This window comes from Argentina anserina, chromosome 4 (genome assembly GCF_933775445.1).
Source record: "Argentina anserina chromosome 4, drPotAnse1.1, whole genome shotgun sequence".
Classification (NCBI taxonomy): Eukaryota; Viridiplantae; Streptophyta; class Magnoliopsida; order Rosales; family Rosaceae; genus Argentina; species Argentina anserina.
In genome coordinates this window covers 26,267,195-26,287,072 of record NC_065875.1, presented here as the reverse complement: position 1 = coordinate 26,287,072, position 19,878 = coordinate 26,267,195, and the positions used below count along the sequence as shown (strand labels likewise).

At 38.9% G+C, this 19,878-nt stretch overlaps 5 protein-coding genes across 5 annotated transcripts; 4 read left to right on the top strand and 1 right to left on the bottom strand.

Moving 5' to 3' along the window:
- Positions 1 to 2,369: 2,369 nt before the first annotated feature.
- Positions 2,370 to 6,662, top strand: LOC126790115 (uncharacterized). Its single transcript, XM_050516253.1, has 10 exons — positions 2,370 to 2,960; positions 3,067 to 3,195; positions 3,966 to 4,154; positions 4,677 to 4,814; positions 4,934 to 5,052; positions 5,141 to 5,273; positions 5,368 to 5,500; positions 5,600 to 5,679; positions 5,809 to 5,943; positions 6,143 to 6,662. Exons 1-10 carry the CDS (start codon positions 2,448 to 2,450, stop codon positions 6,389 to 6,391), a joined length of 1,818 nt encoding a protein of 605 aa, XP_050372210.1. The 5' UTR covers positions 2,370 to 2,447; the 3' UTR covers positions 6,392 to 6,662.
- A 107-nt stretch (positions 6,663 to 6,769) lies between these two features.
- Positions 6,770 to 7,805, bottom strand: LOC126790116 (NAD(P)H-quinone oxidoreductase subunit L, chloroplastic). The gene is made up of 5 exons (XM_050516254.1): positions 7,654 to 7,805; positions 7,500 to 7,574; positions 7,320 to 7,427; positions 7,146 to 7,240; positions 6,770 to 7,047 (listed from the first exon to the last, which is right to left on the bottom strand). The coding sequence occupies exons 1-5, from the start codon at positions 7,777 to 7,779 to the stop codon at positions 6,900 to 6,902; spliced, it is 552 nt and encodes a 183-aa protein (XP_050372211.1). The 5' UTR covers positions 7,780 to 7,805; the 3' UTR covers positions 6,770 to 6,899.
- A 167-nt stretch (positions 7,806 to 7,972) lies between these two features.
- LOC126790682 (uncharacterized) lies at positions 7,973 to 12,348 on the top strand. The gene is made up of 9 exons (XM_050517013.1): positions 7,973 to 8,275; positions 8,351 to 8,710; positions 8,794 to 9,009; positions 9,160 to 9,806; positions 10,121 to 10,217; positions 10,306 to 10,359; positions 10,449 to 10,567; positions 11,061 to 11,251; positions 11,533 to 12,348. The coding sequence occupies exons 1-9, from the start codon at positions 8,051 to 8,053 to the stop codon at positions 12,183 to 12,185; spliced, it is 2,562 nt and encodes an 853-aa protein (XP_050372970.1). The 5' UTR covers positions 7,973 to 8,050; the 3' UTR covers positions 12,186 to 12,348.
- A 183-nt stretch (positions 12,349 to 12,531) lies between these two features.
- On the top strand, positions 12,532 to 13,332 carry LOC126791883 (probable NAD(P)H dehydrogenase subunit CRR3, chloroplastic). Its single transcript, XM_050518381.1, has 3 exons — positions 12,532 to 12,797; positions 12,903 to 13,042; positions 13,158 to 13,332. Exons 1-3 carry the CDS (start codon positions 12,532 to 12,534, stop codon positions 13,274 to 13,276), a joined length of 525 nt encoding a protein of 174 aa, XP_050374338.1. The 3' UTR covers positions 13,277 to 13,332.
- Positions 13,333 to 14,547: 1,215 nt separating this feature from the next.
- LOC126792967 (putative clathrin assembly protein At2g01600) lies at positions 14,548 to 18,949 on the top strand. Its single transcript, XM_050519498.1, has 15 exons — positions 14,548 to 14,796; positions 14,917 to 14,986; positions 15,077 to 15,174; positions 15,448 to 15,586; positions 15,725 to 15,852; positions 16,144 to 16,236; positions 16,346 to 16,396; positions 16,584 to 16,649; positions 16,735 to 16,800; positions 16,969 to 17,049; positions 17,136 to 17,216; positions 17,451 to 17,624; positions 17,708 to 17,789; positions 17,899 to 18,005; positions 18,300 to 18,949. Exons 1-15 carry the CDS (start codon positions 14,707 to 14,709, stop codon positions 18,651 to 18,653), a joined length of 1,680 nt encoding a protein of 559 aa, XP_050375455.1. The 5' UTR covers positions 14,548 to 14,706; the 3' UTR covers positions 18,654 to 18,949.
- The last annotated feature ends 929 nt before the right edge of the window (positions 18,950 to 19,878 follow it).

Below are 19,878 nucleotides of genomic sequence, written 5' to 3'. Positions count from 1 at the left end.
CGGATTTTGGAAATTTTGAATTGGAAATTATATTTCTCATATTTATATCTCTTTACTTTTGATCTCATTAAAAAATTACCAAATAATTTTCACTATGAAACTGTGATGCATAGAAGTTTCACCGGAGGTCCGATTCCCATCCTAGAATCAGAATCGGAAGCGTGTTGGAAGCGCGATTATAGAAAAAGTTGTTTTTGTGAGCGCAACGGAAACGCACGTTCCCAGTTTGGAAGTGTGTTGTCGCAATTAAAGAGGAAGTGCGAGGACAATTTAGTTATTTTTCCTTACTTAATTTCAAAACCCTAATATGATTGAATCCATTCTCCTATGAGTTTTCTTGTTGTGCCTCCTTCAATCTTCGTGTCCAGATAAGATCAAATTTGCCTGAATCCTATCAATGATCCACCAAAATCAAAGAACAAGCTATTGTCACTATTGAAGAACAAAAGGTCAAAAACTGTATGAAGGTATGTTAGTCGTCGTTTTAGTTTATGGTTCTCAAATTTGCATAAACTTGTTTTCTGGGCAGTTTTTACTTAGAACGACCTACATACTTCAATACTGGTTGTTTGATATGTTTTAGAAGAGACAAGGGCAAACAAGTTTATTGAACAATCTTTTTCGATTAGAGGCTCTGATCAAGGTGTTTTGAGGTTTGCAATCTAACTAACGTGCATAAGACTAAAGGGAAGCTTTTGGCAAAAAAGGTAAAGCTCGTTTCTTTGCTAACTCTTGAGAATTGAATTAAATAGTTTGATGAATTTACTTGAGAATTGAGTTAAGGTGTTTAAGGCATTTAGTTGATAATTGAATTTACTTGTTTCTGCATTTGTTTGTTGTATAAAAATGAGTCAATCCACTGAATCCAGTACACCTTTACATATATAGTTATGAAGGTAGTGTAAATGAGGTTGAACCGTCCATTGTGGATGATAAGGCTCATTTGTAGATTTATGTTAATAAGATTGAGAAGTTGCCAGGGGAAGAACTTGGAGGTTTGAATGCAAATTTCGCAATACAATATATGTTGAATCTCATAGTAGAGTTGTGACTCATTGAATGAGGGTATGAAAGAAATTAAAGGTTGTTTTAAAAGTCAGTTCTCAACAAAGAGCTAATATGAGAAAACTAGTGAATGATTGCAAAGTTAGTTATATTCGAGTTGTTTAAGATTAAATTATTTGAATTTATAACCTAAAGTGTTGAGATAATAATTTTGAATTGTTATGATATTTGTTATATATATATATATATTATTTTATTTTAACGCTTCCAATACGCACCCGTTTTTAAAATAAAATCGAAAAAAACGCTTCCGCGAATTGTTTGAAAACAATTCGTTTCTACGCACCCACATATGATTCCGTACAGCTTAGCTATGAATTATCCAATGCACTTATGTGGGTAAGTATTTACTATCTAGCATATTGAATTCCAAATCATCCATACTTTCTAATCCAAGCATGTCACAGTCTGGTCCCTGCCAAATCTGAAGATAGATTTAGGGAATTATTTAGCCAAAAAATAAAAATCAAATCGAAATGACGTGACACAGTGACAGGGTCACACTGTCATAAATGGATTACCCTCATGGCCCTGAAGGCCTGAACACAGTAGGAAGGATGACTCCCCTTCTATTAATGGGGAGCCCTGCCCATTTATAGTTTCCAACTACCCACGTTCCCATCTAATTATCAATATTATTAATACTAGCTTGCAACAACAATTATATTATATGAATTTACCTAAAAGTATATGATGTCATTTGACTCATTTATATCATGAACTAACCCAAAATTCATTAATTCAATTTCATTGTAAATTATAATGTCAAATTGACAAGTTAAATAGTTAATTCACTTTCACTCGTAACGATATTCTTTTTAAATCTAATATTTTTGAGCATTGTTATGATAACAAAATAGAACTAACATACATTTGAAATAGATGATGAGACTAATAAGATGAAATTAAATTTAACTACACCTATCACAATAAACTCACTTAAATGAATTGGGATCCTTAATTCCAACCGAGTGTGTATTATAACTCAAACGAACGTCTATTTTTATTATGCAATGAATCTGCCATGATAAAAGCACATTAGAGATATTCGTTATATATATGGAAGAAAATATGAGAAAATGGGGCCGTTGGTTATGTTTCCATGCTAATATGCAATTACTACTAATTATCATTAACTTTTGTTTCCAAACGAGTGATTGTGGATCAATAGAAGAATTTTCCCTCACCAACTATTGCCATTTTATGTAATTCCGTGGTAAAACAAGGGTCAAATTCTTCAAGTCAACGCCCATAAAATTCACACCCCTCCTTCTCTATTACCATAGTTTAAAAGTTCAATTATCTTTCTAATTCTTCTCCCCCAGCTTCGTTTTCTTTCTCTCAATTTTCTCTCCCCTCCAAAAATTCACAGCAAAAAAATCATGGAGGAGAATCACGCTTCAGCTCTCGAATCGGTCGCCAATGGTGACCACCACGATTTCGGCGCAGAGTACAATTCCCACAGTAACAACAATAACGACCACGGGTGGCAGAAGGTGACCTATCAGAAGCGCCAGAGGAAGAACAAGGCGGCGGATTCCGTCAACAACCACAACCGCCTCATCCCCGGCGCCGCGATCTCCGGCGGCGAGAGTGTTTTCCGCGGCGTCGAGAAGGACGCCGAGGAGCGAGTTCGGAGGCGCCAGGAAGCTCTGAAGGCGGCCGCCGCCGCCAATGCCGGTGCAATCGGCGTCGTTCCGGCGAGATCGAAGCACCGGTCCGACGACGAGTACGGCGACGACAGCGATGACGAGGCCGCCGCGCCGCAGGAGGCCAAGGCCGAGGAGGAGAAGAAGTCGAAGCCGAAGAAACCGAAGAAGCCTAAGGTCACCGTCGCCGAGGCGGCGGCGAAGATCGACGCGAACGATCTAGCGGCGGAGATGGTGGAATTTCCGGTGAGTTGTGCTGGTTCTGATCTGGCCATTTGTTTCTGATGCAGTTTGATCTTATTGGATTTAGATTTGAAATTTAAAATTGAATCAATATGACTATTTGGTGTAGCAATTCGAGGAGGGTGTACAGGTGTTTAAGTTTGCCGACTTTTTCGCCCGGGCATTTTCTGCAGTGACTTCTTCACAGTTTCCATGGATCAAGATGTTCAAGGAGTCAACTGTTGCGAAGATTGCTGATGTGAGTTTTCAAAATTTCTATGGAGAATTATGCTTTTTGTTTCGTATCCACAATCTGATTTAGTTCTGGCCTTCTGGGCTGATGATTTTGTTAGTCTGCTGAGGTAGTAATTAAAAGGTTTGTTTTTAGGCTAGATTTGATGTTGTTGTGAACCAATGTACTGTGTACTGATTCACATTGTTTCTAGTTCTATACTTCTGTAATATATACAGATGCTCTGTTCCGTATAGGGACAGTATCGTTCTTTAATGGTGTTAGATCCCTCTGGTTGTTCTAGTTTAACGTGGAGATCTATATTGTTTTAGGCTAAATAATCACGAAGTATCTGTTTTTTGCTCCTTTTTCTTCGCATTAATTAGTTTCTTCCAAGTGCAGTCTTATCTTTTATGCGTTTTTCAACTCTGTGATTATAATCGCTATGTGAGTTTATTTCTTGAGGGGAGACTAGTTGATAGGATGTTTGGGTCAGTTTGTGGCCCTGTGAAGTGCAGCATGATTATTCTTACTAGAAAGCAATTTGACTTATGCATTATCTGGTTTAGGTAGACCTGATCTTTGGGACCTTTGTGTCCACAAAGTAACTTGAGTTCATTAATTCCACCAGTTGTCACTAGAGTTCACTGTCTTGTCATGTTATAGTGCTTATTTAACATTTGCTTGAGTATCTCCTTTTAGAATGTGTATGTGTCAGGAGCTTGATAACTTTTTTGTTTTATATGTTGGTATGCAAGCACCTTGTATCCTAATCCCTTTGTATTTTCTTCTGACAGATACCCATTTCCCACATATCTGAGGATGTTTACAAGACATCAATTGACTGGATCAGCCAGCGTTCCATTCAGTCCCTTGAAACCCTTATTTTAACATCTCTAGACAGCATTCTTGCAGACCTAGCAAGCCAGAGAGTCGGTGGAAAGGGTGCCAAGAAGGGTGTGCAGCAAGCATCATCCAAATCTCAGGTAACTATTATATCCTATTTTCTTTGTCTTTAAGCTTCTAAAATAATAATATGATAAAGATTACACACAGCTGTACAAACATAAACTATTTTAAGTTTCACAATCTGTTTTACATCAAGATTCTGCATGTGTCTTTTTGCTTCAATTATGCTGTTACATAATCTGGTTGGACAAGAATCTATAAACTTATCTCCTTTATTTAAAATACTCCTTCGCATGCCATCCCTTGTCCAATTGGTATGTGGAGATCCAATGATTGGCTTCATGCTTTCTATGTCAAGATTGATGCTGGTGTTCTTTGGTACTCAGTTGTTGGTCAACTGTTTAATTCCCCATTTCAGCTCCATTGATGCATTTTCTTTTGCGAACTAATCTTCAGTTCAACATCTGTAAATTTTATAAATGTTCTGGTGAACATGTCAGTGATGTCATGGTCTCACCTTTATGCTAAATGTTTAATAATTTTATCATTTTGAGTGCCCAGTCAACTCTGATGCTAAATGATGTGTTGTGAAAAACCAGGTTGCAGTATTTACTGTTGTAGCCATGGTATTGCGAAGAAAACCTGATGTTTTGATCAGTATATTGCCGACATTGAGGGAAAATTCAAAGTATCAAGGACATGATAATCTTCCAGTAATTGTATGGATGATAGCTCAGGTAGGTGTGATTAAACAACTTCACAAGTTTAATAGATCTTTGTTCATGTTTAAAATATTTTCATAAGCCTGCTCCTGTTACCATACATCTCACGCTACATCTCAAAATATCATGAATAGGCTAGTCAAGGAGACCTGGCTGTGGGGTTGTATGCGTGGGCACGCAATGTATTGCCTCTTGTTTGTGGCAAAGGTAGTAATCCACAGTCCCGTGATCTTGTCCTGCAGCTGGTTGAGAGGTACCAAACTAATCTCAAATTCTCATTCTCAATATTATTTTGTAAATCTTGCATTTCCTAAACTCTAAAGTTGTTTATTTGATTGCAGACTTCTGTCTATGCCAAAGGCTCGTACCATTTTAGTAAATGGTGCTGTGAGGAAGGGGGAGCGTTTGGTGCCACCTTCTGCCTTGGAGATACTTATGGGAGTCACCTTTCCTGCACCTTCAGCTAGAGTGAAGGTAACACTGAAGAGAGGAACTCACTTTGTAGGAATTATTTATAAGGAGAGATTTATTTACCTCTTATTTAACTTCAGTATGATGTTCTGGACAGGCTACTGAAAGGTTTGAGGCTGTATATCCTACTCTAAAGGAAGTGGCTCTTGCCGGGTCACAAGGAAGCAAAGCGATGAAACAAGTTTCACTGCAAATATTGAATTTTGCTGTTAAAACTGCCGGAGAAGCAAGTATGCAGACGAGATCCAACTTTTTTTTGCATTGTAGTCTCTCTCTAAGAATTAGTGTGATGGTCTTTATGGGGTCTAATATACTGCTTGCCTCCACAGGTACACCTGAGCTATCCAATGAAGCAGCTGGAATTTTCATATGGTGTTTGACCCAAAATGCTGAATGTTTCAGGCAGTGGGTGAGCTATCTACTTCTCATATTGCATTCATCCAATACTTTTCCATTCTTTTTATTGAATTTGAGTTAAAAGGTTAATATATGTATAGTTAATAATCTTCTTGCTTTGCTGTCCGTGAAATGTTACCAGGACAAGGTATATGAAGGAAACCTAAGAGCAAGTGTCGCTGTACTTAAAAAGCTTTCTGATCAGTGGAAAGAGCATGCTGCAAAGTTCTCTCCTCTTGATCCAATGAGGGAAACCCTCAAAAGTTTTAGGCACAAGGTAGCCCTGTCTCTTTGTTTTGAGTTTGTACACATATTTTTCTTTTGCCTAGTTGTGCGACAATCATGTATGATTCTTCTGTGTCATCTCAGATGCTGTTATGGAATTTGTCACCTTATGAAACTTGTAATTGATTTTGACTTATATATGTATGAATTTTAGTTGTGCTAAGCTCTTTGTATACAACACTTGTTTGTAGAATGAGAAGGCATTGGAGGGTGAGGCAGAATCTGCTGAGCAAGAGCAGCTCGTCAAGGATTCAGACAAGTATTGTAAGACGTTACTGGGAAAGCTATCACGCGGCAGTGGGTGCAAGAAAAGTGTGGTATTTATTGTCCTGGCTCTGGCTGTTGGTACAGCTGTGGTGTCCCCAAACATGGAGTCTTTGGATTGGAACAAGTTAACAGTATTTTTCAGCTCTGAAAACCCATTCCTTTTAGCTAAGTGAGTGAAGCAACTAGCAGCTGGTGGTGCAAAGCATCAACTTGTTTTTCTTACAATATCGAGCATGAGGAGGAAAGCGGTCTAATTTACTTCAGAATAAGGTGGCGAAACATAGAACTGATAGAAGTTTTCTTTATACTTTTGTCCCAGTGGGACACGGAACTAGAATTAGTTGAAGGCCAATACTTGGTTGAAGGTTTAATTTGGTTTGTGCCGTTTGGGCTTTTCCCCTTCTTTCTTATAACTTTTCATGTTTATTAGATCCCTTTTTAAGTTATTCACATCTAATATTAATATTTACGGTACTAGAATGTGTATGAGAAAAAGGGATGGATACACGTGTATTCTCTTATTAGTGTTTCAATCCAAAATGAATTTTGATGATACAAGCTGATCTTTTGAATCATTGCATTATGGATTTGAGACTAGTCTTGTTATATTGTGACCAAAGTTTAGGCATATACATACATGATGTCTTGTATCTTACATTATAAGAGATGTTTGTTCAAATTTTATGAATACTCTTCAGGTTCCGCATAAGGGTACTTTAAGAATCCGGCCTTAATGAGATCGGGATCTTCTGGCTTGGACCAAGGATACTTCATGTTTGGATCCCTCGGGAACTTCCTGAAGTTGAGAAATGGCGCCCAAAGAAGTACACTGCGCATCATTATCAGAATGAGCTCCATTGTTTATACAATTCAAGATCAAAACCATTGGAAGAATGGACAGATTTAGGTTACAACAGAGCCACTCACCCAGGAAAGAAGAGGAAGACGAACATGAACTGAAGATACATCTCGAGCAGATTTCGCTTATACCATCTTATCCGAAGCCAGTTCATGATGATCGGCTGCAACCATAGAAATGTGTCTTACTGAATTATACAAGTACATGATGGAGAAAGCATTGACAATTTGACATTAACTTACCGGCATGATTAGGAAATACCAGGTGCCTACGATTCCGGATTGTATCAAAGTCCACGTCAAATCTTCCTCAAAGTTCATACCAGTCACAGCAAATGCAGGCAGCTCAATCTAGTTCATACCACTTTATCATGAAAATATGGAACAGAGTAGATACAATTTGAATAAGAAACACATACTTACAGTGGCCAAAGCTGCTCCTATTTGAATTGCTGAACCAACTTTCTTGAGGTGATTTTGAATAATTCTTGGGGATGTCTGAAATGGAAATGGACTGAAATATCGTACACAATCCGAAATTAAAAAAAAAAAAAGATGAAGGAAGAAATTATAATACCTTTCGAGGTTCGCCATGATGCGACCGACCGAGACTGAGAGTGACCGCCGGAGAAGCTGTTCGCCGACTCCGGTGAAGAAGAGAAGGCAAAGCCTGTGGAATCTGGGAGGTGATTGAGGAGCTCATTTTAGAGAAGCTCTGTTGTATGTGCCCTCTCTTTCTTCTTATCTTTATGAAACTCATTTCATGGCACAAAATGCATGTATTTCCTTAGCTATTCAAACAGTAAAAAACTAAAAAGTACCGCGGTAAAAGATAAACAAGATAAATAGAACCCTTCATTTTCCACGATACTGTCGAAGTAGCAAAACCCAGAACCATCGTCATCTTCATCACTGAAACGAGCCACAACTGAGAAAACAAAGCCCTCTGCAAATTCCAATTCCAAGGTCTCACCATGTGGGCCCCAACACTCCAAGCACCATTTACACTGAAGCTCCCTCCCCTCCTTCTCCAACCTTCTCCAGCCTCCAACGCAACCCTCCTCCCCATCATCACCACAAAACCCAGAAGAAGACGGCCACGTCACTCCTTCCCTCGAACCCATCTCCAAACCCTCAAGCCCAAATCACGCCCCCACCGCACATTCCTCACCAGAGCCACCAGTGACGACGCACCCGCGGTAATTTAATTTCTCATTACCTTCATATTGCCCCACTGCAATTATTTAATGATTAAGTTACCTACATAATTTCAGGGTATGGAAGAAAGAGAGACGAGTGGTGGTTCGTCTAGCAATGTTAGTGATGGCTATGTAGGGCTGTTTGTACGGATGCTTGGGCTGGACCATGACGCTCTTGATAGAGAGCAAGCAGTAGTGGCGCTGTGGAAATATTCACTTGGTGGGAAGAAGTGTATTGATGCCATTATGCAGTTTCCTGATTGCATACATTTGACTCTGAACTTACTAAGATCAGACTCCAGCTCCACTTGTGAAGCTGCTGCTGGTCTTTTGAGATCAATTGTTCTAGTTAATTTGTATCGCGATTTGGTAGCAGACAGTGGTGCCATTGAGGAGATTACTGGGCTGCTCACTCGAGCTTCGACTACTTCTGAGGTACAAGGATGATGTGTATATGTCACAATGTCACATGTGGAATTTTGTTATTGCATATATGTTGATGTAGGATTTCTGTGCAGGTGAAGGAGCAGGCTATATGTACTTTGTGGAACTTGAGTGTAGATGAGAAGTTTAGGATGAAGATTGCTAACAGTGATATATTGCCATTACTGGTTAAGTCCTTGGATGTTGAGGACATCAAGGTGCAGGAAGCGGCCGGAGGGGTTTTGGCAAATCTGGCGTTGAGTGAATTTAATCACGGCATAATGGTTGAAGCTGGTGTTATACCACAATTGGTGAGACTTTCTCTTATTTCATATGTAATAGTTGAGTTGGGATATTTTTATACGTATCGCTACTTGTACAAAGTTAAGAAATTAAGTATGTAATGCTCTAGTTTTTTATGTTTGATGTTGATATTGAGACCGACTTTGGTACTAATGCAGACAAAGCTATTAAGAACTGACATTGAAGGATCTAAAGTAATTAAAAAGGAAGCAAGGAATGCTTTGTTGGAATTATGTAAGGATAGATATCATAGAATTACTATTCTAGAGGAAGGTCTTGTTCCGGTACCCATAATTGGCGCAGCTGCTTATAAGTCATTCAGACCAGGTCTTTATTCATGGCCTAGTTTGCCAGATGGTACACAGATTGAGCAGACTTCTAGAATTCCTTCTAGGTTCGGTGCCTCTGAGTTACTCCTCGGATTACATGTTGATGATAAGAATGCAGAAATAGAGGAAGCAAAGATGAATGCAATAGTCGGGCGGACGCAGCAACAGTTTCTTGCTCGTATCGGGGCCATTGAACTGGATGATGAAAAGAAACAGTCTAAAATCATGACGGCTCAACAACTCACACTTTTGCCATGGGTGGACGGGGTGGCTAGATTGGTTCTGATTCTTGGACTTGAAGATGAGTCAGCAATAGTGAGAGCTGCAGAGTCAGTTGCTGATGCATCTATAAATGAACATATGCGGATAGCATTCAAGGAAGCTGGGGCAGTTAAGCTCTTAGTTCAGCTTCTGGACAGTAAGAATGATGCTACCAGACTAGCTGCAACTCAAGCTTTAGAGAGGTTGTCTGTCAGGTAGTCATTCATTCATCTATGCAATTTTTAGTTATATGCCAATATTGTTGGTTCATGTACGACTGTTTATGTTATTAAATTTCATGTCATTTCAACAGTTCCTGGTACAGGCAGTCAAAAAACTGAAACTTCTTCAGGCATATGTGCACATGAATTCCTGTTTGACATTTACATTTTTCTTCTTTTTCTTGGTTTGCAAATTGGAAAACTCTACTGGATCCTTATTTTGCACATATGCTATAGACTGAAGATCTCTTTTATCCTTTTATGCACAAATAGTTGATATTAATATGATCTTGTTTTGTTTGATGCAGCAATGTTGTTTGCCAGATAATTGAAGCTGAAGGTGCTTTAGATCATTTGTTTAATATCTTAAAGAACCCAGAGATACCTGAAATATTGATGGAGAAGGTCATTATGTTATTTTCGTTACATCATCAATTCTTCCTTGGAAATGGCTCTAGTTTAAGTTGATGACATGATAATTGTTGCAATGCAGGCCTTGGATATTCTTGGACGGATCTTAGATCCTAATAAAGAAATGAAGTCAAAGGTTGGTTAATCATCTCTTAATAACAATTTTGAAACCGTTTAGTTATCATGTTGACTAAATGGCTTACTGAGTATGTTGATTCATTCCAGTTTTATGATGGACCAGTAAATGGATTGGAGAATGTTTTGGATGCTGCAAGAGGTTTGCATGGTTCAGATAAAATAAATGGAGATGTTACTCGTACATCAATTTCCAAAACAAATCTCAGGTTTCATCTCCCATCTTTTGTGTTTGCTTTTTTGTTCCATTTTGTTGCAGGACTTCCTTCAACTTATATGTTCTTAAAGTGGGAGCTATGTTTTTGTACCTTCGTGTACTTGTCCATATTAAACCAAGGAAGATGATATTGAGCAGAATGTCTTCTTAATTTCACATGAGAAAATTCTATGCCGTTTCAACGTGGTTTGAGTGCTGCTTTTGTTTGAGTGCTGCTTTTCTCCTTCTTTTGAGAAAATTGAGTGCTGCTTTCCTGGACCTATTTAAGAAAAATGACAAAGTAATCAAGTTGTGCAGACACAATCATGCATGGTCTCTCAGATATCATGCACTATTCAGAAATTTCATTTTATTTAAACTTTTAATTATGATGAGGAATAAGTTCTTTTTGCTCATGCTATTAGGAAAAAAATGGTCAGCATTCGATCTCTTGTGACGAACAATCAATTAATGCTAGATTGCTAATTTTCATCTATAACAATCAGGGATGTTGTGCTAGATTCTGGGGTTGTCACTCGCCTTCTCAAGATATTAAAGACCCCTAGCCCAGGATTACAAAGAAAAGCTGCTTCCATCCTTGAGTTCTGTACAGTTATTGACCCAAGCATGGATATCATCACTTCCGTGGATATAGAATCTGGTTTGGATGTTGTTTTGCAGCAAAAGGTCCTTGAAGGTATGGGAATATTTTCTTGTACAGTAAATTGTATATAATCTATTTGTTTTGGTGTATTTAGTTTTATTTGATTTTACTTGGAACTAAATGGGTTTCGTAATCACTTTGTTTTGCTTGTTCAGCTAGTGCACAACTGTGCTCACAAATTTAATTCAATGCTTCAATATAAAGTGGAAAATAATATTTTGTTTTGCCACAGAAGATTGAGCTACACTAATTTATTGTATGGTACTAAGTAGTATTTAGTTTGATATGTTGTGTTTGTGTGTGGTACTCTGCAGATATGGAATCTGAAGTTGAGTTTCAGCAGCCAGGGAAACATGTCCTGGAAGTTGAAGAAGCCGGTATTGTTATATCAGCAGCCTCCCGGTTATTGACAAAACTGCTAGACTCTGAGAAGTTCTGTCGAAAAATAGACTCTGCCCATTTCACCAAATTGCTCCGCAATATCCTCAAGTCTGATATTCCCCTTCGTAACAAAGATTGGGTTGCTGGTTGTTTGGTGAAACTTGGTTCTCTTTCTGGTCCGAGACCAAATGTCGATGACCCAATCAATATGGAAGTAACTCTGCACGAGACCATTCCCCGACTCATGGAGCAACTCAAAACCTCTTTCTCCCCACAATCAAAAGAAGCTGCTGTTATAGAACTCAACAGAATAATCTCTGGAGGTGTGGTTGATTCCACTCGAGCTGTTGCTGCAGAGGGAGGAATATTTCCTTTAGTAAAACTGATTGAAGAAGGGAGCGAGAGGGCTGTTGAAGCATGTTTGGCTATATTATATAATCTTAGCATGGACAGTGAGAACCATTCGGCAATTCTATCGGCTGGAACTGTACCCGTTTTACGGAGAATAGTCCTATCAGAAAGACCACAGTGGAGGCGGGCACTTCATTTACTGAGAACTCTACCTACATTAGAAGGCAGTGCCTAACTTAAAGAGTGTATACTTAACAGTGATATAGTTTCACTCCATAGGTTCATAATTTTTAATGAATACTACCCTTGATTGGAAGACAAAATTCGTTGTCATCTTTTTGGTTAGCGCCAAAGTTGTCATTCCATTTTAAAGAGATTTCACTCAATTTCAGGCACAAGTATATGCTTGAGATCAAGAAATTAGTAGAGTTTCTATGAAACAATTTCATCCTAGTTTTTACTGTTTAATCTGTTTTATTTTTAACATCCTCAAGATATTTAATGATCTATGCAAACCAACAAAGCTGTGCTAAATAATTCCAGAGAGAATAGACAGTTGAGAAGCTCCACCACCATTCACAATGTCTAGCTTATCCTCTCGTCTTTCCCTAACCAAAAACCTTGCTCGTGCTTCTCTTCCTAACAACATCAATGGCTCTTCATCACCGCCATCTCTCCCTGCCAATAATAAGACCTCCAAACTTCCAATGCGCAGCAGAACAACTCCACCGTTGCCGGGAAAGAAGCAGCAGCAACAGAACTTGCAACGCCGCAAGCCAAAGCAGCCTTCTGTCATTGAACTCGAAAGTGCCATTGGTGCTGGAAGGTTTCGTGATACTGACAACTCGTAAGCTTCCCAGTGTCACCCTGTTGCGATTTCATTTTTTTTTTCTATTGCATTGTGTGATTACTGATGACTAATGATACTGTGAAATGTGTTGGTTTTTTAAAGAGATGTAGAAGAAGGAAATGACGCGAAGTTCGACATGTTGATGATGAACTTCAACAAGTTAGAAGGGCCAGTGGAGAAGCAGCTCCGGGAGACAGGAGAGTGGGTAACTAATCAAACCGAAAGAGGGTTCCGTTCAAACGGTAATCCCTCTTCTTTTTCTTCAGCTTCTAGCTCTCTGTGAAAATGGTTATGGTTTTTGGTAAAAGTGAAAGATGAAGGTGACACTAATGACTATTCTACTTGATGGATTTGCAGGTAAAAAGATTCTGAAATTTATGTTCTTGTGGACACTACCAATCTGGGCTTTCTCGCTCCTAGTTGCCGCTGGAGCCATCAAGCTAAACATCCCACTTCTTAATGACCTTATTATGTAAACCTAGTTTTCTGTCTAAGTGCATTTCAATTCAAATGCTCTAGCTACCTTTGTAGATTAGCAGGAGAGCAGCTGTGCAGAAGTGTATGACCTATTTTGTGGGAACTAATGATACGTCGAGGTTGATCCACAGTCTTACATTGTGTTTTAAACTCTAAACTCTAAACTCTAAACATTTTCATCGGCTCATCGGATTGGTATGAACTGCTATTCGGTTCCAATTTGATCCTAGAAAACTAGGAACATATGGCCAACATTGTCTATAATCTTTGATGCTGGTATAGTGCTTCTTTGACTTTAGTTCAAGGATTGATCCACTTAGATTATTCAAATCAATTTGTTGGTGGGCGGACTACCTGAATATTTGCATGGTCAAATGTTTTAGCTTCTGGAAAATTTGCTAGCTGTTCAACAGTTCTAGTCTTCTAGATGTTTAATCTTTATAGAACCAATGAAGCAATGATGTATAATCAGTTATTGAAAAATGTTAAAGAGAATCTATCACCCTGGTCTTCCTGGCAGAGCTCGAACCCTCTGGCAACTCTGCTGGGAGAGCAAGATGCACGTGCTGTTAGTCTTTCTTATTCTTTTTTCCCCCCGACCAGCTATGCTTGTTGTTCTAGAATACTTGCTTCTCAGGGCACCGACTTCCATCTCAGAAACAAAATTCACCAGACTTTTTTCAACAGTTTTGCGCTTAAGAGCAACTCCAACACACTTTTAATGTCTTATTTTTCCATCATTATGAGATTTTATCGTATTTTTTGTGGTGATTATTAACTTATATTGACGAATATCATCAAATAACATTGTCTTTTTAAGTAAATTTAACATAATGTTCACACTCAAAGAGCTAAAAATTTGATTGATAATTTGAATTCGAGTAGATCAATTTCAGACACTCATTCTCCCGAAATTGTTCTAGTTTTCCCTAGTCTGCTAGGAAAGCATGGTATACTCACATTTAAAATCAAGTGTTACATTACCTCATTGGATAAGTTCATTAGATAAGTGTGCTGTATTATATGTCAAATTGTACTTTAATATATGCTTAACTTTGTAAGGTGGTAAATGTCGGACCACAAATTGACCACGTCAATAATGACATCATGACACCACACCGAAGCAGCGGGGCCCCCGCCGAAAAGCCAAACTGGCCAGCCACTCCCTTAAAATAATCCAACGACCAAAACAGTACTCACTCCACCAACTAACGACGTCGTTTCACTGCCAGACAATCCTAAATTCCTCTCTTCTTCTTCTCTGCTCTCTCTCTTTGATTCCTTCTTCGTCTTCCTTTCCTCTCCTCTCCTTTCTTTTCTCCTCTGCGAGAAACAAGGGCCTGAGAGCCAACTCACCCTCCTCCTTCTTCTGATATTCTAGAGAGAGAAAGCGCCGCCGATCTAGAGAGAGAGAGAAAGCGAGAAAAGAATGGGGACGCTTCAGACGTGGAGAAAAGCCTACGGCGCCCTCAAGGACTCCACCAAAGTCGGTCTCGCCCACGTCAACAGCGATTACGCCGTAAGAAATCTCACTCTCTTACTTCTCTCTCTCTCTCTCTCTCTCCTTGAATTGAATTGAAATTGAAAAACAGAGTTGAACTTTTTTGTGTATCTAAATTTGGATTTGTGTTAAAATTAGGATTTGGATGTTGCGATAGTCAAGGCCACGAACCACGTCGAGTGCCCTCCCAAAGAGCGACACCTCAGAAGTACAGGCTTCTTCTTCTCTTTTGAATCAGATCCGTTCGATTTTCGACTTCTCTTTTTTGTGAATTTGTGATTGAACTTTTTGTGTGCAGAAATTCTGTTTGCCACGTCGGCGATTCGGCCCCGGGCCGATGTTGCTTACTGCATTCATGCTCTTTCCAGACGGTTGAGCAAGACTCACAATTGGACGGTATGCGCCGGCTTGCTCCTTGTTCCATTGCAATGTGATGCGTTTCGATTTCGGTTATTGTTTTCGGCTTGATTTTGATTAGCATGCTTTATTCTTGTGTGTGTGTGGATCTCATTTTTAGAAATGCGCACTGTAAAGTTGGTTACTTCAGTTATCGTCGCGTTAGTTCTGCATTTTTTGAACTTATAATGTTGTGTGTGGCTAGTTAGTTCTGTCGTTATGATGCATTTTATAACGTAACTTTTGTTTGATTTCCGTGCTCGGCATCGACAGGTGGCTTTAAAAACACTGATCGTCATCCATAGGACTTTGAGGGAGGGTGATCCTACTTTTAGAGAAGAGCTCGTAAATTTCTCGCAGAGAGGACGCATTCTCCAGCTTTCTAACTTCAAGGACGACTCAAGTCCCATTGGTGAGTTTCAATCCCTATATTTTCTGTCCTTATATTTTGTCTGTCACTACTAAGCTGTTGGTTCATGTAGTTGAAATGATCACTTTGATTTTGGACTTCCAAATTTATGTGTTTCTTTTATCCCCCCTCATTTTGTAGCCTGGGATTGCTCTGCGTGGGTGCGTACTTATGCATTGTTTTTGGAAGAACGACTTGAATGCTTTAGGGTCCTGAAGTATGACATTGAAGCTGAGCGCCTTCCAAGACCTGCCCAGGCGCAGGAGAAGGTACTTAATTACCTACTATATGAACTATGGTACCTTCTTTTAGGACAAGGGAAAAAGATTATAGCTGCATTTTTATTGATGAGGAACCCTAGTTTATGATTTCTTTTAAGGCTGCTCGATAGGTAACCTAAATCTCACTAATATGTTGACAATAGTGGGGCCTCAAACAGGACGTTTAGTTGATTGATGTTGCAGGAATGCTAAAGTAAATGAAACGTTTGTGATTCTCATTGCCGAAGATCACAGCTTCATGCTTTTTGTTTGCTTATTGCCATTCTTTTATTCTCAAAGGGATACAGTAGAACTCGAGATTTGGATAGCGAAGAACTATTGGACCACTTGCCTGCTTTACAGCAGCTGTTGTATCGTCTCATTGGTTGCCGGGTAGTATATCTGGAACTTGTCTTTGTCTACTTCACCCAACTGTATCATGTGTATATATATGTAGAGAGTTTTTGTGCAAAAATATTGATTATGCATTCTGAATTTGCAGCCAGAAGGAGCAGCTGTCATGAATTATGTTATACAGTATGCACTGGCGCTGGTATGTTTTACAATCACTGTGTATTATCTTTTTTTATGTGGTCGTAGATATGAAAATTATAGTCTTACATATGGAATTTATTATTTTTGTTATTAATAGGGTATAAAGTACTGAAACCAGTAATCATCGAAACTAGACAATTAAATATGTTTGATTTTATATCTGACTGTTGAATCTGCATTTTCAGGTACTGAAAGAGAGCTTTAAAATATATTGTGCTGTTAATGATGGAATCATAAATCTTGTTGATAAGGTAGATTGGTTATGTTATATAAGCATACACCAATTGAACATGGTTTTTTGGTGTCTGGAATTTTGAAATTTGTTTCTTGTTGCAGTTTTTTGAGATGCCAAGACATGAAGCAGTTAAAGCCCTGGATGTTTATAAACGAGCTGGCCAGCAGGTTATATGATACACATTCATTTTGATTTTGTCTATAGGTTGATTAGTTTAGTTTTACAGCTGATGTGCATAGTAGGAACTTGGTTTGCTTTAACATCAGCTGTTGATGATTAAAGGTCAAGTGTAGGTTTTTACTGCTCTATTAAACAATGTTTGATCTTTGTTGCAGGCTGCTGGTCTCTCTGATTTTTATGAAATATGCAAAGGGTTGGAACTTGCTAGGAATTTTCAGTTTCCTGTCTTGAGAGAGGTCTTACATGGAAACCCTGTTTTGTATATAATCCCTATTTTTTGCATTTCCCTTTGTATTCTAAGTACTTTTCTCATCTATATCAGCCTCCACAGTCCTTCCTTACAACAATGGAAGAGTACATCAGAGAGGCACCGCGGGCTGTTAGTGTTCCCACTGAGCCATTGGTTAGTACATACTATTTTCTTTGTTTCTTTGCCAACACAGAAAAACTTGTTGAGAAAACTATTGTACATTCATCTATTTTCGCTTTATTTCCCCAAAAAAAAATGCTAGTGGTGATTGATTTGTTACGTAGAAGCTCCCAAGTGTTTTGCATATTGATGTAACAAAAGGATATGATATTTAACATCCGGTCTTCGAGATGAAATATAAAACTAATAGTTGGCTATTGTGAACAGCTTCTTTTGACGTATAGACCAGAGGAGTCTGTACCTGAGGACACAAACTTATCTAGTGATGAACCTGAGCAGTTACCTTCAGACTTTCTAGCTTCTGATGTTGAGTCTGCAAATCCTCCTCCACCACCTCCTCCTCCTGCTCCTCAGAGTAACCTGGCTACTGGAGATTTACTGGTAGATGCCGTTACTATTAAGTTTCGTTCTTAAGGTTTCCTATTCATTCTATATCTATTTTGTAATCTCCTTTGTGGGTTCAGGGAATGGATTTCACAGCAGGTGATGCATCTGCCATTGAGCAAAGCAATGCTTTGGCTCTAGCCATAGTTCCATCTGAAACTGGTAAGCATTTTGGTGTCTTATTTGTTTAGTTTGTCTTCACTCCAGAAATGCAATTTGATGTCTGATTTATGTGGCTTTGTAATCTCTCCCACTGAAACTTTAAATGCAGCTCCAACATTCAATGTGCAATCAAAAGATTTTGATCCTAGTGGTTGGGAACTTGCCCTGGTCACAACTCCAAGTGCCGACATTTCATCAGCCAATGATAGGCAATTTGTAGGTTCATCTTATGCTTATTAGAATATTTGATTTTTCCTTAATTCCTAGTCTATGCCATTGTTAGTTAAATTTATTTGGCCTTGGGCATTTAGCATGTTATAGGCATCATTAATTTGTTACAAGTCTCTGATGTGGTTACTAATTTGGAACATGAATGGTGTACTTGTTTTACTGTGAACCAGTGAACCACAAACAACTTAAATGGCAGCTGTGGTTCTTTTGTGTATCAGTGTAATTGGGATCATCCTTATATCCTTGTATAATTAATTGCATGTTTTGAATATGTGTCAGGCGGGTGGCTTGGACTCTCTTACCCTAAACAGCTTATATGATGAAGGACATTACCGGGCTTCTCAGCAACCTGTTTACGGACAACCTGCCCCAAATCCTTTTGAGGTACATGATCCGTTTGCTTTGTCAAACCATGTTGCTGCCCCTCCTGCAGTACAAATGGCGGCAATGGCTCAGCAACAGTCCAACCCCTTTGGTCCATTCCAACCCACCTATCAGCCGCCACAGCAGAATATGATGATGGGTTCAGCGTCAAATCCTTTTGGTGATACTACTGGGTTTGGGACATTTCCTGTAAATTATGTTCATCAACCGCAGACCAGTAACCCCTTTGGAAGCACAGGACTACTTTGATGACACAAAGCATTGCAAAAGATGTCAATCCACGCGTGAAGTTGGTTTTGATGTATTGTGGTGAGTATAGCAAAATGGGTTTTGGTGTTGGGTGTTTGATGTTGAGACGGATGGAGACATGGAGTAAGGGGATGAACATATATTTAATGTAAAATTGGGCGAGTAGACAGTAGATGTAATAATTAGTTTTTCACAGTTTATAAAATTTGATGTAATTGAAACTGTCTATCTTGCTCTGTCACTCTGCCGCTACACATCACATCCATGCAGACTAAGGTCCTAACAAAGTTGCAGTAGATTCGCTCGCCAGTGTATAATTGTGGAGGTTACAAGTTTACAGAAGCATCATAGATTCATAATAGAGAGATACATTATACAGTTTTGCAGTATATCAGAAATAAAGACATTTCTGAAAGTAAAATTATGTGATGAATTATCGAACTAAAACGTGAAAGAAGGGCATCGAAAAGGTAGTGAACTCTCTGAACTGGCTAGTGTCTTCAACCCTATAAAACAAGTTCATGTCCGCCAGAGGTGGGATGGTAGTCGCCTTTCTCTGCAGTCTGTTCTCTAATGGTGTCCAATGGTAGTTTTCTATCTGTTCTCTCTTGTCTCGCTTGCTTCTCTTTCATCATTATTTGTTAGGTTTCGGCTCTCAACTTATTTGTGGCCAATTTGGCATTTTGGCTAATGCACCCAATTTCCATTTCAAGCCACCACCCATAGTCCCATACGATGATAGTCATGACACAAGCTCTAGACCCCCATTTCATATATGCAAATTTTCTTTGGCAAAATTTTAAGAATGGCGTGAATGCGTTTTCCTTGAAATATAAGATATAATCATCAATTGTGACCCTGCAGGCCGAACAATTAATTCAGGTCTTGAATCTTAGGTCAATTGTTGCTTGTGCAAGGGGCCAGTGGGCTCCTGGAGAATAAAGCCGCCATTGAAAACTAGAGATCAAGGAAGAAGTGAAGAACAACACATCGCAGTGGCCCATGGGGACTCAATTCTTCTTGTTTTTTTAGGCTTTGGTTTTGGTAAGTTGGATATGAACCCTCTATATTTCTTTTTTCCAGATTTAGCAGCACATTCATGGTCGGTACGTTAACTTATGTTGACTATGAAAATCATGATTCTAAAATCTAAAGCACCATTATTGAATATGAACTTGTATTAGTCCAAATTGATTTGTGTTTATTAGGTGGCTGCACTTAATCA